Source organism: Trematomus bernacchii, unplaced genomic scaffold (assembly GCF_902827165.1).
Source record: "Trematomus bernacchii unplaced genomic scaffold, fTreBer1.1, whole genome shotgun sequence".
Taxonomy (NCBI): domain Eukaryota; kingdom Metazoa; phylum Chordata; class Actinopteri; order Perciformes; family Nototheniidae; genus Trematomus; species Trematomus bernacchii.
The window spans coordinates 1,369,573-1,388,179 of NW_022987683.1; the positions used below are offsets into that span (position 1 = coordinate 1,369,573).

The window sequence follows — 18,607 nt, forward strand, 5'->3', positions numbered from 1 at the left end:
CCTCGTTACAAAATGGTGGAAATGTTAATGACAACCAGAATGCCTCAACACGTGTTTTGTCTCGACCTGTATTCAATAACACAGAACTGAGTCAGTCTTTAGTCCTAACTCCTCCTAACAATGATAATAATCTGAATGATTTTGAAGAGGGCATCTTCAAAATCATTCAGATTATTATCATCGTTGGCATTTAAAATGGCTGACACGTTAGCCTGCAGCTGCTCGCCCCGTAGCTCAATCTGTACAAGATCTTCCTTCTCTGCTTGTGAAAAAGCCTGATCTATCAAATCATGTACATTGTCCATCAGACTCTCATAATAGGATGTATAGTCTGCTTCATCGTTAGGAGGAGTATGGGGATATGGTCTTTGTTTACATTAGCAAGCATCGCTAACACTCAGAGCTAACCTGTACTGGAGAGAGTATGTGTAAAAAAGCAAAAAAAGGAACTCACCTTGTAATAAACCCGCAAGAAAAAAAGCATTTGAGCTCCATACTGTTTCAGAAATAATCCTTGAAGTGGTTTGGAACAGCCTTTAGCTGTATCTGCCGGTAGAATTCTCTCTTCCCTCTGCAGCTCCCAGCTTGCCTGCGTGCTCCAAAGGGGGCGGGGCCAGCAGCTACACTCACAGAATCGGCCCTTCTCTAACAGGGCTGAACTAGAGGGATATGAGGCCGAGGGATGTCTAAAATGCATGATCTGTTTGGTATTTTGAACAAAACACATCATAGACATGTTTTTCAAATATTTGTATATATCTGAGACCCATAATATATGCCTAAAAATAGCATGATAGGAGATCTTTCATGACTTTGTATACTGCAGGGTAGCTTGTGAATTTGCTCCAGGTGGAACCAGTGGCGGCGCCAGGGTATGGCTGGGGTAGGCTACAGCCATACCAAGAAATGGCTTAGCCCCACCATAGCCCCACCATGAAAAGTGATGCAAATTCAATTAAATAATAAGCGAAATGCTAAATGTTGAGAACACGGATTGCGAAAATATACGGGTTGTGTCCACAGCACACAAACTGATCCTGCTGTAACAACAAGTGCACGTTACTGATGCAATATGGTTGAGACCATTCGGGCTTATGCTATAAGAGGGGTGCAAGGAATAGTCTAAGTAGTGGGGGAGTTTTATACACTAAAGGTGTGGAAATTCTCTGGCGTTAAAATATCAGCGCGGCCGCGGTCAGATCAAAATGCCTCCGAATGCAATTTGAATAGGCCTACAGCCAATCAGAGCAACGCAACGTTGGATCTGCGTCATGCCTTATTGATTGAGATCAATCAAAACCGCCATTCAGTATCCCCATTGGATCTTCAACGTGTACTATCATACGTCACGTTCACAGTGATCCCTTTTTATTTACTACAAGACAAATGTGCCGTTTTATTTCATACAGTTCCATTTTGATTGAGACAGGGAAATAATCTAAACCTCACGCGTGGCGTTTCACTGTCAAGGGGGGAAATATAGCGTGTATGTAATTACATTGCAAATACTGACTTGAGCACCACCACTGTATGGGTTAGCCCTACCATAGATTACCCAACAAAAATGCTCTGGCGCTGCCACTGGGTGGAATTGAAGTCTGATTTAAGAGTTGATTATATTTCACATCATTAATCCAAATCTGTAAAGCAACTAAAGGTATTAAATAAATGCAGTGCAGTAAAAGTACACAATTTACCTCTGAATTGTAGTGGAGTAGAAGTACAAAGTAGTAGAAAAATTGAAATACAGAGTAAATGTACTTGCTTCATGCTTCATGTTTGAAGCTGTTCTATAACCTAATTGGGTACATGTGTGCAGTTTTGAGAAATACACCATACCTTTTAAACTAGTTGTTAGTTCTGTCTGTGTGTATAAAAAGAGTCTGAACCACAGGAAAACAGCTGCAGGCTTTTTGTTACAGTGTAACTTCTAGAGATGGCAAATCCGGATCCTTTTACGGACTCAGGGTCTTCTGAGTCAGTCATTGAAGAGATCCGGATCATACGAGTCATTTGAGTCATATGAGTCAGCATCACCAAGACCGTAGAAATCCTATCGGTGAAACCGAAAAGTTGATGCATTTCACGAGCATATTATTATTCCATATATTTTGAATATATATATATATATATATAATATCTGCATGTATATTTTCTATTTCGACATGTATATTTTATATTTTATTTTATTTTTCTTTCTATTCTTGTATATTTTGTAGTTTTGTTTTATTGTAAAATGCCTTTTATGCTGCTGTAACAACAATTTCCCAATTTGGGATCAATAAAGTACTATCTATCTATCTATCTATCTATTAAACTGACGTTATATTAACCTCCGCTACACAGTGTATTTTGCTTTAATAAAAAATGTTGATCACAAAAAAAAGGGTTATTTTGCGATTTGGCAAATCTGAGTCTGCTGTTGACTCGTGCATGAGGACGAGTCTGCTGGATCTCTGGATCTGCTGCTATATACGGCTCCGAGTCCGCACGAGTCTGGATTTGCGAATCTGAGTCTGCTGTGGACTCGTGCATGACGACGAGTCTGCTGGATCTCTGGATCTGCTGCTATATGGTTACGGCTCCGAGTCCGCACGAGTCTGATCCGATGTGTGTTGCAGCGAGTCTGGATTTGCGAATCTGCGAGTCTGCTGTGGACTCGTGCATGACGACGAGTCTGCTGGATCTCTGGATCTGCTGCTATATGGTTACGGCTCCGAGTCCGCACGAGTCTGATCCGATGTGTGTTGCAGCGAGTCAGGATTTGCGAATCTGCGAGTCTGCTGTTGACTCGTGCGGGAGCCGGGTGCTGGAGGAGGGGCTATGCTCGTGCACATGACGAGTATGGATCTCTGGATCTGCTATGCTATTACGGTTAGGAGCCGTCGGCTCCTCTGAGTCCCCACGAGTCTGCAGGAAGTTTCACTGATCCGCGTCCCCTCCCCTGAGCCAAACGATAACTTCTGGCAGGCAGCTATCCTGTATACTTGCTAAAGGGTAGGTAGATGGACTGGGGTACGTTGTAATGTGATTTTACATGTTATAAAGAGAGTAGCGAGTGGCGCAATTTATAGTTTTAATTTGTACGTCACACCAAGTGTGGGACTCAAGGACTCGGGTTAATGGAGAGGGGAGACTCGTCACGACCAGCTCATTTCTAGGATCCGGGTTAATGATCCGGATGAATCAGGACTCGCCCATCTCTAGTAACTTCCAGGCACATGCACACAAAGACATCAAAGTGGGCCTGAGCCCCTGCCCTTTTTCTTCCTCCAGAGAAAGTGCCCTTTTTTTCCCCTTTTTTTATTTTTTATAAATGAATATATATCTACTGCTGTTTGCGCACAGTTTCCCTTTCCAAAAATATATTGATTGAATACAAAATTTAAATATCAGGTCGGGAGATTAGACTGTGAAGTTCCGTAGCTCTCCCTCCCTCCCTGCCTCCACGTCTCGCACACAGCGGTGCGGACATCGGCAGTCCCTTCAGACAGACAGGTAGCAGCATCTCCCACTTTACTGACCCATGTTATGCCGGCTTTTCTTGGCTTATTTTGAAGGTGAGTGGTGATGAACAAATTACTAAACTGCCAGTGCCTCGAGTTTACAGCTAATTAGCTAAAAGACAATAACAAATATAGTTAACTAAGGTAGGCTACTAGCTAATGGATAAGTTAGCTCAAGGTTTAGCTAAGGCAATTTATCATGGGCATACAGGCTAATGTACTGTACTTAAGGGGAGACACTTAAAGCGAATACAGTAAAATGTGTATCTAATAACGTCATCACAATCGCCACATTGATATGCAAATTAGGCGTTAACTTTAAAACGCGCTAATTTGCATGCAGTTACTAAGGCATTGCAGGTGAAACGGATAAAACAAAAAAACACATCACCTCACAACTTCCCCAGTTACGTTAAGTCAGTATTTTCCCCTGAAATGTTATGTTTAAATGCAGATTAGCTTTAAACCTATAGATGAATTCAGACATGGTAGTAAAACAAACACCATTTATATGTGTTTCTTGGAAGTTTTATTTCCATTAGAGTGAAAGAAAACATGGAAGCAAAATAGACCAAAATAACAAGTAGCTACATGAAAAAACGATATTTTTGCCTGTAATGTCCTTAAACAGTAACTTCATCATTTTGATTGTTGGCTGCTCATTTAATAACTATTAATTGTAGCCTACTAGTTTGTTGTCTGCTCTTGTGCGTAGTGAATACTAAAGAAGGCAATTGTCTCTGTGTTAGCTGATTATTTTGTAGAATTCTATTGAGTATTAAACAATTGCGTGAGTGTGAGGGTATTAAAGGAGACATGTCATGGCCATTTCCACTGATCATAATTCCATTGTTGAGGTCTACTAGAATAGATTTATATTGTGCAATTTTCCAAACTCACATTGTTTCTCATACAGCATCTCTGTAAACTACTTGTATTCACTGAATTTCACTCTCTGCCTTTAACGGCTCGTTGGAGCTCCAATAGCTCCAGCCCCCACCCTCCCTGTGAGCACAGTGTGCTCTGATTGGTCGGGACGTTGTGAATCGCGCTGAGCTCCGTGGAGGTGTTGTTTCCTTGTTTAGCGATACTGTCACGATCTGTCTGTGTTGTGTTTTGTCTTGTCTTATTCTGTCTCTGGTTTCCTGTTTTATTTTGAAAAGTGTTCCCCCCCTGTCTTGTCTGTTGATTCCTGTCTCTGTGTTTGCCCTCCTGTGTCTGATTTCCTGATTGTGTTCACCTGGTGCCCCTGTGTTTTCTCCTCCCTCCTCACCTGTGTCTTGTTGTGTGATTAGTCTTGTGTGTATTTAAGTTCTGGTTTTTCTGTCTGTCTTTGTTAGATCCTTGTTTGTCTTTGACTGTGTCACGGGGTAGTGCTCTGTTTTCGACATTTAACCTTGGAATAAAGGAATTATCTTTGAAATCTGCATTTGGGTCCTGCCTGCTTCACTCAACCCTGACAGATACACAGCGAAATACAGCCAAACTCATCCTGAGCACACACAAACTCACAGCCGAAGTAAAAACAATAAGTGTGGCTTGATATTGAGTAAGAAAAAGGTTGATAAACGCTGTGAGAATGGGTCTGCAGAGAGAATTTCGCCGCGATCCCAACTGTCTGTTATCAGCCTGCAGCCAGGGAGGAGAAATCAGCAGAGCTGCCTGCACTGTGTGTGTGTGTGAGGAAGTCCGTGGATTGGTCAATTTGGACCAATCAGCGGGGGCTTAACGTAACGGCTCCACGGATTGGTCCATTTCGTTCCGGGTACGGGATTACATCATCCCGTACCCGGAAGAATCAAATGGACAATGACGTATCTCCAACGAGGCGTTTTGGGGAGATATTTTCTGTGTTAGAGTTTTACTCGCTACAGGGTGTACTTTGAGGGTTTTGACTCTGCACACCGTTTACATGCATAAAAACCTTCATAACACACAAGGGGACGGGTAATAACCGGAAAAGCATGACATGTCTCCTTTAAAATAAATTGGTCAGAGATGTGCAACTATATTTCACTTTTTGTTTTAAAACATTTTTTTATAAATGATTATGGGTAGTGCCCTTTTTTGCACAATCTTATATTGTATGTATCCCAGTTTATTTTAAACCAGTGTACATATAGGCTCAGGGTAAAGCAGCATTGCATTGACACGATCAAACGCAAAATGAGGAACTACAACCTAATAACAGTTTTACTTCTCTGCAGCCTCAGTAAGTACTGCTATTACCTTTATCCTCAGCATTCTACTGTTAAAAATACAACATAATATGATTCCTGATATTGATTTATATTTATGTTTGTTTCAGGCTGGATCTGTCTCTTTTGAGTCTCGGACTGTGGAGGTTCTGCCCGGTGAAGAAGTCACTCCACTGTGCTCCAACTTTTCCGATTCTCATCGAAAAATAACCTGGTTCAAAGTGGCCAAAGGATCATATCACCGCTGTGTCTCATTCATGATCGAGCCTGCCTCATTCTGTGAAGGATTTAATAATGAAACATTTGAAATGACATCCAATCTCTCGACTGTTTCTCTCAAAATCAAACAAGTGAATTTGTCTGACTCCTCGGACCTATTACTGTTTAAAAAAGATAGACAGAAAAAACTTCATTGTCAATGCAACATTTTTAGAGCTTCGAGGTAAGACTTGTGTAAAGTTGGGTCTGTCTTTTGATGAATGTGGCCTGTTTGTTGCTTTTCATTATAAGCTTTTGGTGGAATACTATCAAAGTAACATCACATTTACTCATATGGGCCTAAGTTTTAGATTATGCTTATGATCAACTTGGATAAAATATACACCATTTAATGTACTGTTCTTTTTTCCGCAGAAGTATTTAAGGGAAGTATAAAACTGCTGAGTTACATCCTGGGCGGTGTGGTTATCTTCCTCCTAGTGATCATCATCTTCCTGATTGTTAAAGTTAAAACGCTTCAAAAAGGTCATTTTATTCGACTAACACATCCCTTTTTTCACAGCCTCCAATTTAACCTAATGTATTAACAGCAATATTTCTGTGTTTTAGCTCATGTTGAATACCAGAATCCACAACAGACAGAGGTGAAGTTTATTACGTTAATTTTAAAATGTCTGACCTGCCACAATCATTTCAAGTTGGCATTCAACCATTTTCAAACCAATTGTCGGCCATGTGAGAAGAGTGACTGAATACATTTGTTTTCACAGGGTCAAAGGTCAGATGATCTGAACTATGCAGCGGTGACGTTTCATCTGGCTGAATGAAACCAGCGGCCTGCAGCACAGAGACAAGTGGCGTCAAATGCTATTTATTCAAACATCCACACAAGCGGTGAAAGCAAGAGGGAATGATCTTCAAAAAACACTGCACCACACCACGGAAATCAAAATACAATCCCTTGTCCCCCCCGGTACGTCCACGCGGACAGGATGGTACCGCAGTCCGCGTTTTTCCTCGCCAAATAATCTGCTGCTGTGTGATGCTGCCTGTGACACACAGAGGATACGGGCCAGCAGCGCGGAGACAGGCAGAGACAGAAAGGGGGGGGGTATTGCTTAAAGGCAATACATCATGGTTTCCCAACAAGTATTTTTGTTGGGTAATCTATGGTAGGGCTAACCCACCAGTGGTGGTGCTCAAATCAGTATTTGCAATGTAATTACATACACGCTATATCGCCCCCCTTGACAGTGAAACGCCACGCGTGAGGTTTAGATTATTTCCCTGTCTCAATCAAAATGGAACTGTATGAAATAAAACGGCACATTTGTCTTGTAGTAAATAAAAAGGGATCACTGTGAACGTGACGTATGATAGTACACGTTGAAGATCCAAAGGGGATACTGAATGGCGGTTTCGATTGATCTCAATCAATAAGGCATGACGCAGACCCAACGTTGCGTTGCTCTGATTGGATGTAGGTCTATTCAAATTGCATTCGGAGGCATTTTGATCTGACCGCGGCCGCGCTGATATTATAACGCCAGAGAATTTCCACACCTTTAGTGTATAAAACTCCCCCACTCAACCATATTGCATCAGTAACGTGCAGGGCTGGCCCTAGGCACTGGCGAACTAGGCCTAGGGCGCCAGATCTGGAGGGGCGCTGCGCTGGGAGAAGAAAAAATTAAAATTCATTAATTTTTAATTTGTATTCTGCCTAATTTTCTGCCCTTGATGTAATACATTTACATTAATAATTGAATAAAGTAAACACCCTTTGCACCCCGGGCTGGCAACATTTTGCATTTGCCCTGTACGATGGGCGCTGTAAGTGATGAAAGTGGAGGATGTTGATTTATCACGCGCCCGCAGCTCACAGCCAAAGTGCGAGTGAGCCTCCGAGCGAGCAAGAGAGAGAGAGAGAGAGAGGGCGCGCATCGGTACCGCGGATTGTTGTTGGATTGAGGCTGATAACTATAGCTCAGTGAGGTAAAGGACTCTGAGTGTTTAGATAGTTCCCTTTAGTCTAAGTTATCTCAGTGGGTCTCAAACGGTTTGGTCACAATTTATGTAAACAAATATTTCCAAGGCACACCTTTATAATTATTAGGATAAATAACAACAGGTTTGAAATCATTTCAATGTATACTATAGGACAGTAAACTAAAAATATCGTTTAAAACTGGAGATATTAAAAAATATGCATGAATAAATAAATGTTAACTGGTAAAATAAGATATGAATGAACAACAAAAATAAAATAGTTACATTTATTTGTTATTGGCTATGGTAGGTTATTGGTTATGTTCACATACTTATTTGTGACCTGCTCTACCGAAATCAGTCGCATTGACCCGAAGACACATTTTGAGTTATATACACTGTTGGAAAGAGGAGATTCATAGCTTTCTAATGATATCAGGATTGTTTTTGTACTCCAAATATTAAGCAAAATATGTCACATTATATAATGACTGTCACCGAGTCATCATTTTGAGAAAAAGGCCTTTAAAGTTTCCTCTTCTCTGGAATCCATCGATCTGATTGGTTATTATCGGAGCAAATGATCAAAGAAGTACGGAGGGAAAATATTTTCGTTTGGATTACTGGTCAGGGGGAAGCCCGCGAGTGTGTGTGTGTTTGTGTATGTTTGCATTTGTGTGTATTGTGTTTGTTTCCTGGGGAAAACACTCACGAGAAACACCGGCTGTGACGCCAAGTTACTCCGTTCTCCGCTTGTAATTATGCCGTTACAAGCTTCAAAGTTGTATTTATCATCTGAATTTGCCGAAACAAGTTTAATATTCTGAAAGCCAAGATTTTCTTTAATTGAAATCAGATGAAAACAAACTGTAATGGACCCTGCCGTGTTATCTATGATTACTATACGCCTTACATTCATAATTTCAGCCGGAGGGAGGGGGGTGGCGCTGCGGAACAGCAGAGTGGTGAGTGAGAGCTGTCATCTTCCCTTTACAAGCTTCAAAAATGTATTTATCGTGTGATTTTGGAAATAAAAGTTTCATATTCTGAAAGCCAAGACTTTGTTAATTTAAAATCAAACAAAACACCCGAACCCCGAAAAACTATTTTTTTACGCAAATCCATGTTTATTTTGAAATGAGCCGTTGCGACTTCCGACTGATTTCGATAGAGTGGGTCACATTTGATTATTAAAATGTAAACCGATCTTTTTCATATGGGTGTTTTAGAGTTGTACCCCCTAGATCTAGTCTCTAGTAATTCTGCTCAAACTGCACCAGATTGAAGCATTTTACTTTAAAATGTTAAAACAAATCTTTCCGGGGGGGCATACCCCCGGACCCCCCTAGAGGATGTGACGTCCACCCCCCAATTAAAACATGTTCATACAATAATGAATACATTTGAAACCTTCTATAACCAACATGTTAATACGTTTCAGTTTTTGTAGTGTATTTGTCTTTTGTAGAGATTTTTCATTTATTCTTTATATTCTATTGTGTATTGCTTGGAGGGGCGGGGGGGGGGGGGGGGGGGGGCACCAAATCATAATCTCGCCGAGGGCACCAAAATGTCTAGGGCCGGCCCTGCGTGCACTTGTTGTTACAGCAGGATCAGTTTGTGTGTTGTGGACACGACCCGTATATTTTCGCAATGCGTGTTCTCAACATTTAGCATTTTTCTTATTATTTAATTTAATTTGCTTACTTTAACATCATTGTTCATGGTGGGGCTAAGGTGGGGCTAAGCCATTTATTGGTATGGCTGTAGCCTACCCCAGTAACGTGAAAACAGTGGCATAAAATGGCAATTACCGTAGAGTGTTTCCGATGACATCACACTGACACATATATAAACAGAAAGAGCAAAACGTGCTTCCCAGTCCGTTTGTATATGCATACATACTGTATGTGGACTCTTGTTTCTTGTTTGAGATGTTTATTTTGACCCCATCCTGCTTGTGTCAGTCAACTTTATCCTGATATATCCATAAATACAATGGCGAGAGAGAGGGAAAAAAATGGCAAGTGCTGCCTGTATAGGACAGAACAGAAAATTAACCAACAATGGCAATGGCAACATTTAAAGAAGAATTGTTGAAATATCCGGACACGAAAACAAAGTGCCTCAAAAATTGAAGAAAAACATTTCTTAAAAGGTCAAACGAAACAGGTGCTAGGCTACATATAAATAGACTGTTGAAATACTAAATGTTTTCTCAAACAACAAAGGGTATTATGGAAGGTCTTAATGCACATCAAACATGTATCTCAAATGCAAATGATCTTTACTATGCTATAATTATCATAATAAGGCATACATAATATGGTTAATTTCTCCAGATAACGCTATGACTTTCAGAGAAAAAATACATAAAATATAGGCATTGAGGAAGCTTTAAGGTGATCAGTGGCTAAACGTTTCAGTTTTGCTCCCTTTTTATTTACTATTGAATCAAAGATTGTAAATGAACTATCAATCAGAGCATCCTAACTCAGACGTTGAGTTTATGAAAATACTTGAAATGTATCATTCGATACCGAGCAGACGCAATGTGGAGCTGTTCACTGCCTGTGGTTCTGAAGTGCAAATCGTTAAGCTGCAGTTTACAATCTGTTGCACACGGGGGCAGTAAACGTTTACACACAGGATGCATTTGTATTGTCCTTCTACTTGACTAGAAGTTATTGTACACCATAGTGATCTAATGGAAGGAAACTTTTATTTTTACCCAATTGTATTCTCATTTATTAAATCAGTTAACTTTATGATGTTAACTCAGAAATCATAGTCCCTTTCATATCAGTGTGCAGCTTAAAAGTTGCTAGTCTACAGTATAAACTGGACATTTAGCATTTAACAGAGGGCAATGAAAAGCAAGTTACACTTTCATCTGTTTCTTACACCTTTATTATGTTTTGTATATGTCAAATTCCTTTAACATTAAAAGTAGTAAATATGGGTTATTTTCTTGTTCAAGCTGAATTATCAACAAGAAAGAAAGTGAAAAACATAAAGACAGTTATTAACCATTGAGAATGTTTATTTTCATGGTCATAGCTGTGGCAGGAAATTGAGTTAAGCGACAATCCTCTCTCCAATGGGGATGGGGCCCAGGGTGACATCACCTTCCCATTCGAAAACTAGAAAGAAAGACAGAAGACACGTGTCACGTTTTTCACTGCTGGGGTTGTCTTACAACTCAGGCACACATTCACTAGGAATGCATACAATATACCATACCGTTATTTTCCCTTTGGGACACATCACGGATCTTCCTTCCAGGAGTCTGACCGGGGTTGAGGTTCCAAGCTCCTTTAAATCCACCAGATTCACAGGAGCCACAAGCTGCATCCTGTCCGCTGGCCTCTTTCCAACTTGGAGGAAAGAAGAAGAAGAGAAGAAAAGTTAATAATGTATCAATACTCCAATGACACATTTTCAAAGAAGCCCAGACTCACCCATTGATGTAGGAACAAGCTCTATGTTCAGCATCGATGGGACATGAAGTGGATGTAGCTTTCAGGTGGCATGTAATGTAGAGCTGTTAGAAAAAGAGAGGGGTTAAGTTATTATTATATGTATTTTTCCTGCATATGATGTATAGCAGAATCTTTTAATCAGTCTTGGAGATGCCCACCATTCCACTGTCAACGCCCTGGAACCTGAAGGCCTCCAACTGGAACTGAAGCTTGTTCTCTGCAGTGCGAGCCATGAACTTAGAGCTAGAGCCTGTGATCCTTGCATCAACCAAACACCTGCATGCAGAAAAACCACATTAGAGGACAAACTTCTGTTTGTGATAATACATTTTCACTGTACACATCAATTTAAATTAACCAGCTCACCCATTGTTTTCAATGAAGACATAGTTAGGTATTGAGTTCATGTCAGGTGCAATGGTGGCTACGCATCTCTCCACATAGACACGGAGGGGCACGTGGAAGAACTGCTTGACAACAGCCTCTACATTTATGATGTCTCCCAGGTAATACTGGTAGCTTGGTCTCTCGTTTTGCCCGAAATCTGATCAAACATAAAATTAAAATGTAAGAGTGTTGCAAAATATACATTTCTAATCAAAGCTCTGTAAAAGGTTAATTCTGCAGATAAACTGTTTTTTTAACTCACCAGTCATGAGTCTCAAGGTGAAGTAAAGGAATTCCTCTGACACCTTAACTGCAGAGAATGGGATCCACAAGGGGTCAAGAGGAAGGCTGCTCACATTGTGCTTCCTAAATGATGAAATAGGTTTGCTTAAAATGCAGCTTAAAGTCATTTCTAATATGCATCCGCCACAGGTATCAGATTTGGTGATCCATGGTTACTGGAGTTACTAAATGTGTTAGTATTTCAATGTCATATTATGTTATTTATTATATGTTTGTATGTTCATTGCCACACCTCTAATGGTCTTATTACCTTGGGTAGTGGCATTCCACAATTACTGCAGCTTTGCTGGTCCTCACCACAAGAGTATCGGCCAGAGGTTTGGGATCATAGTTCAGAGTGAAGCTGTAGATAAGGTAATCTTGTGTCACCTAGTGGAAAAATGTATATTAGTACAAACAAATGGCATCATACATGAACATATTGGTTTACCATATTTTTAGATAATAATCATTGCAATCTTTCATTTATTTTTCAGTGACTACCATTTGTATTTAGCTTACGGTTAATGTGCTAAGACAACTTTGCAGTTCTGTCTCAAAAATCAACACTTGAGCAGCATTGTCCTCTGCAACAGGGGCACAGTTTCCCAGGGTAATGTCGGCAGGGTTGATAAATTGGCCAATCCCAAACAAGTCCTTCTTGGCTTCCACGTGAGCAATACTCTCTCTGCACTCGACAGCAACAGTTGCAGCAGCAACAGGAAATCTCAACTCGAACGGCACCACGACTTCAGGGTCAGGCGTGGGGTCAGCAGGGTATCCCCAGGTGAGAGGTCTTTCAAATGTCTGCTTACTCTGTTGGGGCGTCTGAGGATGTTGTTTGACAGGCTCCTGTCTCGGTGCTGGCTTCTCGTATGGTGCTCTCGGCATGTAACCACCCACAGCCAATTGAGCATGACATAAGCTGCCTAACAAGGCCAGTGCCACAAGGCACACAACAGTGGACTTTATCACCATCGCTTCACAACAGCAAGTGATCTACACAGTTCACTAGGTGATGTGAAGAAGATGGACATGTGCACCTACTTTTATAATAAGTTATCATGTTTGCTTCCACAACATTCCCGCCCATTCTGTTGGCCATTCCCCATCAGACCTGATGATCTTAGATGCTAAGCCAATGAAATGATTGCTGCTTTTGACGAAAGCAATGCCTACAGCTCTGGTGATGCATCTTCAACTAGATTTTGATTATTTATTATTTTAATGCATAACATTTTATACTATGCTGAAAAAATACAAGCAGCATAAATAAATAGTATTATGAACACAAAACTGTGGATGTGCTGACACAAATGTGATGGTAATGCAGCCAAATGAAACAAATATTAACATATGGAGGGTATAATTTGAAAATGAAAGGTCTTGGTCACAAAAAGTTATGTTGACCTTGGGTTAGGTCAACCTTCCCTCAACATGGAATTTCAAACTCAATATTTTTGCCAAAGTACATTTTGTGGAGAGCTGCAAGTCAATATGGTCCGACTCCAGGTTGATGACCTTTACTGTGTTTACATAGAGATCAAATAGATTGGTGATCTTGAGAAGTAAAAAGAGTTTATAAATGAAATATTCCTGCGAGAGAAAAATTAGATTAACCCCCAAATTGAAAATTAATACAGAGGTCAAGTGATGACATGTTTTTCCTTGTTTTAACCTGCAGATACGTGATTTACAATAAGCTCCAATTATTAATCTGCTTTGCTTTCCATTTTTTCGTCCTCTTTTTTGACCAAATGATTTCAAATATAACAAATCCATATTTTATAAATGGCAAAGCTATTAAACAAATTATTAAAATCAAAATTAACAACAAAATTGTATGCAACCTCTAAATCTTCGTTACCGCAACAGTGAGAAAAAAAGCTTATCCAAGAAAAATGAATTGCTATGTCAACCAAGTACAGACTGATCTGAATCTGCATACAATTTTCTATGTTTGACGGGAAATACAAAGTATGCCAATCTCACAATATTTCCCCAGCAAGGTTCTAAGAAAATGTGTTAGTATTTCAATGAAATAAGATGTTCAGACATGAATGTTATAAATATATAAATTGCTAGTATATATTACATGAATCCAGCCATCTAGAGAATGTTGAAATGCTTGACGTATATGCACACGCCACTTACTTAACTCATTTCTTTACATTTGACATATCTGCATGCTATAATAGTTGCTTATGGATGCTCGTCAATTCAGTTAAATGTTTGTATCAATGGCAAATAAGATAGGAAGAAGTATTTGTTTAGTCGAGTCCTGCTGCCCTAATACATGATGACCTGCACATTGCAGGTCATACAAACTCTGTGAAAGGTTTTGTTTTGATATTGTACAAACAATCTGGAAATTCTGACATTCACGCTCAATGACAATCAGGGGGTTCTTAAGCATGGGTTTGATAAGATAAGAAGAAGTATTTGTTTAGTCGAGTCCTGCTGCCCTAATACATGATGACCTGCACATTGCAGGTCATACAAACTCTGAAAGGTTTTGTTTTGAAATTGTACAAACAATCTGGAAATTCTGACATTCACGCTCAATGACAATCAGGGGATTCTTAAGCATGGGTTGGATACTAATGAATACATATTCATGTTAATGCAACAGTGAGTTTACTACCATGTATGCTGTTATTATCTTCCGATGCAATATCTCTAGAATTCATGTTATTTGTCCACTGATATTACTTGTTTGGCAATCCATGAAATCTCTTGAGTGCATCACCACACACCACAGTCACTGAAGCTTGTGATTGGAAGTTATGGGCAGCAAATAGGATGTTAGTCCTCATCGTCAACATTACCAATAGGCCAACCTTATAAAAGTCAGCATAGCACCATTTTTTATTCCACAGTAGTTGGTGTTCCTTTCGAATCAGTTCACTGTGAAGCCAATGCAATGAAGTTGATTTTTACTTTTTTGGCAGTTGCCCTGCTTGGCTGTCTGGCTGATGCTCAAAATGTAAAGGGGCACCCGCATTGGCCAACGTGGCCTCAGGATCCTCAGGAGCCCCCACCGTGGCCTCAGATTCCTCAGGGGCCTCCGGAGCCCCCACCGTGGCCACAGTGGACTCAGATTCCTCAGGGGCCTCCGGTGCCCGCACCGTGGCCACAGTGGACTCAGATTCCTCAGGGGCCTCCGGTGCCCGCACGGTGGCCACTGTGGCCTCAGGATCCTAAGCATCAACACTTGCATTCAGATCAGCAGCCTAAACAGCCAACGAGGCCTCAGCTGCCCCAGCAGCCAACAACTCCCCCTAAATGGAACCCACCTCAGCAGCCAACAACTCCCCCTAAATGGAACCCACCTCAGCAGCCAACAACTCCCCCTAAATGGAACCCACCTCAGCACCCTAAACAGCATGATCAACATCCTAAACAGCCACAGTGGCTTCAGCAGCCAACAACTCCCCCTAAATGGAACCCACCTCAGCAGCCTCAGCAGCCTCAGCATCCTCAGCAGCCTCAGCATCCTAAACAGCATGATCAACATCCTAAACAGCCACAGTGGCTTCAGCAGCCAACAACTCCCCCTAAATGGAACCCACCTCAGCAGCCAACAACTCCCCCTTATTGGAACCCACCCCAGCAGCCTCAGCATCCTAAACAGCATGATCAACATCCTAAACAGCCACAGTGGCTTCAGCAGCCAACAACTCCCCCTAAATGGAACCCACCTCAGCAGCCTCAGCAGCCTCAGCAGCCTCAGCAATATGAACAGCAATATGATCAGCAGACTAAACAGCCACAGAGGCCTCAGCTGCCCCAGCAAACCTGTGAAGTTGCTGACAATCAAAAGATACATTGTGGAGCTCCTGGAATCTCTACTGAACATTGTGAAGCTATAAACTGCTGCTATGGTGGAAACATGTGCTATTATGGAAAATCTGGTTAGTGTTTTTCTTACTCCTCAAAGAAATACATGTATATCTCTAGTAATTTAAATGTGTTCAATGAGTATAGCATGATCCATAGTCTTTGCTTGTAATTGTGTTCTTTTCAGTGACCCTTCAGTGCACCAAGGATGGTCAATTCATCGTGGTGGTGGCCAAAGACGCCACCCTACCTAACCTCGATTTAGAGACAGTTTTCTTCCTTGGAGGTGGCGAAACCTGCAATCCTGTTGGCACTACTTCAGCCTTTGCCATCTACCAGTTCCCTGTCACTGCCTGTGGTACTGTCATGATGGTAAGGATTTTGACTAATTTAAATGTATAATGTCATTAGTATACATTTTTGTTGGGTAGTAATTAAAACTGAAATACTGCCAACCTACTGTAGGAAGAGCCTGGCGTTATAATCTATGAGAACCGGATGTCCTCCTCTTATGAAGTCGCTATTGGACCCAACGGAGCCATCACCAGGGACAGTCAATACGAGTATGTATTTGTATTTGTTTAACTCTGAGTGGTCACAACATGAAAGATTACTACTTATATTGCTACTTCAGTGAATTCTCTGCTAAGGCCTCAAGTATTCAGACAAATCAGTGGTATCAATAGAATACAGTGAATTTACCTTGAATTCTCTACAATGGATTGGGGTTAGTTCATTGTGATATGACAAACTGCACTTTAATACTTTTCTGACCAACTGACTAACATAGACCTTATATCTTGTCTCAGGCTGCTTTTCCAGTGTAGATACAGTGGCACCTCAATTGAGGCTCTAGTTATCGAGGTTGGCCTGCTTCCTCCACCACACCCAGTGGCAGCTCCAGGACCCCTGCGCGTGGAGCTAGTGCTGGCCAATGGAGAGTGTTCAGTCAAGGGATGTGTGGAAGGTTAGTGTAAAGGACATATGGTGTGCTGTCAGTCTCATTCGGCAGTGACTGTGCACTAACCACATTTTTTTTGCTTGAGCAGAGGAGGTGGCCTACAACTCCTTTTACGTTGACTCTGACTACCCCGTCACAAAGGTTCTCAGAGACCCTGTGTATGCGGAAGTCCATATACTGGAGAGGACTGATCCCAACATTATATTGACTCTTGGAAAATGCTGGGCAACTTCTGCTCCCTACCCTCAAAGTCTCCCTCAATGGGACTTGCTGATTGATGGGTAAGAGTGAATGTTGATTTTACTTGGAAATAGGCATTTATAAAACTTTCTACGAGGCTATACTCAAAACCTATTCTTCACTCTCTTTGCCATAGCTGCCCATACCGTGATGACCGCTATCTGACCGCTCTGGTCCCTGTGGACGCTTCATCAGGACTCATGTACCCAACCCACCACAGGCGTTTTGTTTTCAAGATGTTCACGTTTGTATCCGGTGGAGGTGTAAAGCAACAGGCTTTGATTCCTCTCAACGAAAAGGTATAGGATTTAACTATCTAAGACAAAGGCTTTTGTCAAGTTTAGTTTTTATATTTGTTTTTTGTAATATAACCTTCATAATTACGAATAATATATAACATTTTTTGACCAGGTGTATATCCACTGTGAAGCAGCCGTGTGTCAACCGTCTGTCGGAGACAATTGTGAACCTAGGTGCTTCAGAAACAGTAAGTATAACAATATTCACTGTGAAAATATTTAAACCACCAATTTTATTTTTCTCTGAAGTCTGTAAAATGAACACAAGGCAAGGCAAGTGTATTCATATAGCACATTTCAACACAAGGCAGTTCAAAGTGCTTTACAAAAATGAAAAATATTAATAGCATTAAGAAATAGTGCAGTGGAAACACATTATAAATGGCATTTAAAAACAGTCATTAAAAAGCAAAGAGATTAAAATAAACATAAAACAAGCTAATATAGAATAAGGTATGAAATACATGCATACAAGTTACAGTGCATTGTAAGATATGAATAGTTCATTTAAAAGCAGCAGCAAAATGAAAGTATTTTATCCTGGATTCAAATAGTAAGAGTTGCAGGGGACCTTCAATTTTCTGGGAGTTTATTCCAGATTTTTGGAGCACAATAACTAACGATGCTTCTCCATGTTTAGTTCTGAGTCTGGAGACAAAAAGCAGACTCGTGACAAACAGTAAACTATAGAGTCATGTTTTGTAAGTGTTAGACAGGAAAAGTATGGCAGATGATTTGAAAATCAAAAAAGCTGAACATGTTTTCACCAAAGGCGTATAATGTCTGATGTCATCTTGTGTCTTTTTCAACCTCAAGTCTGACAGCAACTGACCATTGGAATGTATTTTACACAGGGAGAGACGTTTCTGTCCAGAAAGGCTCCAGAGAAGAGACCACTGTGGTTAGCAGTAAGGAGCTGGTCTTCATTCAGTAACAACATTACATTATCATGAAATCTCTTTTTCTGATGTTTTGTGAAAAGTGATTGAGTTTCAAATAAATACCCAATTGCTGAACTATGTTTTCGAGTCTTGTGAATTAACATTGACAATGGCATATTATGACTATATGACTCAACACACATGACTTCAAATCAATGCAAACTTTATTTCCATAGCACATCTCAAAACATCTGCAGTTTGACCAAAACAGGCACAGATTACCAATGTATACAAAGCAAAAAAACAAACAAACTATAAAATAA

At 40.7% G+C, this 18,607-nt stretch overlaps 2 protein-coding genes across 2 annotated transcripts; one reads left to right on the forward strand and one right to left on the reverse strand.

Annotated features, from left to right (window-relative positions):
* Positions 1-10,706: 10,706 nt before the first annotated feature.
* On the reverse strand, positions 10,707-13,062 carry LOC117487735 (zona pellucida sperm-binding protein 3-like). The gene is made up of 8 exons (XM_034136394.1): positions 12,586-13,062; positions 12,335-12,453; positions 12,044-12,147; positions 11,761-11,938; positions 11,553-11,670; positions 11,374-11,456; positions 11,156-11,289; positions 10,707-11,055 (listed from the first exon to the last, which is right to left on the reverse strand). Exons 1-8 carry the CDS (start codon positions 13,039-13,041, stop codon positions 10,991-10,993), a joined length of 1,257 nt encoding a protein of 418 aa, XP_033992285.1. The 5' UTR covers positions 13,042-13,062; the 3' UTR covers positions 10,707-10,990.
* A 1,924-nt stretch (positions 13,063-14,986) lies between these two features.
* LOC117487698 (zona pellucida sperm-binding protein 4-like) lies at positions 14,987-18,404 on the forward strand. The gene is made up of 8 exons (XM_034136342.1): positions 14,987-15,977; positions 16,091-16,275; positions 16,369-16,466; positions 16,713-16,870; positions 16,953-17,145; positions 17,241-17,403; positions 17,516-17,591; positions 18,258-18,404. The coding sequence occupies exons 1-8, from the start codon at positions 14,987-14,989 to the stop codon at positions 18,335-18,337; spliced, it is 1,944 nt and encodes a 647-aa protein (XP_033992233.1). The 3' UTR covers positions 18,338-18,404.
* Positions 18,405-18,607: the final 203 nt, after the last annotated feature.

Coding starts and splice junctions, on each gene's coding strand:
- LOC117487698 (XM_034136342.1), top strand. CDS start 14,987: ATGAAGTTGATTTTTACTTTTTTGGCAGTTGCCCTGCTTGGCTGTCTG. Junction 16,467..16,712: donor ACCAGGGACAGTCAATACGA/GTATGTATTTGT, acceptor ATCTTGTCTCAG/GCTGCTTTTCCAGTGTAGAT. Junction 17,404..17,515: donor TGATTCCTCTCAACGAAAAG/GTATAGGATTTA, acceptor TTTTTTGACCAG/GTGTATATCCACTGTGAAGC.
- LOC117487735 (XM_034136394.1), bottom strand. CDS start 13,041: ATGGTGATAAAGTCCACTGTTGTGTGCCTTGTGGCACTGGCCTTGTTA. Junction 11,671..11,760: donor GTCTTCATTGAAAACAATGG/GTGAGCTGGTTA, acceptor TTCTGCATGCAG/GTGTTTGGTTGATGCAAGGA. Junction 11,056..11,155: donor GTCCCAAAGGGAAAATAACG/GTATGGTATATT, acceptor CTTTCTTTCTAG/TTTTCGAATGGGAAGGTGAT.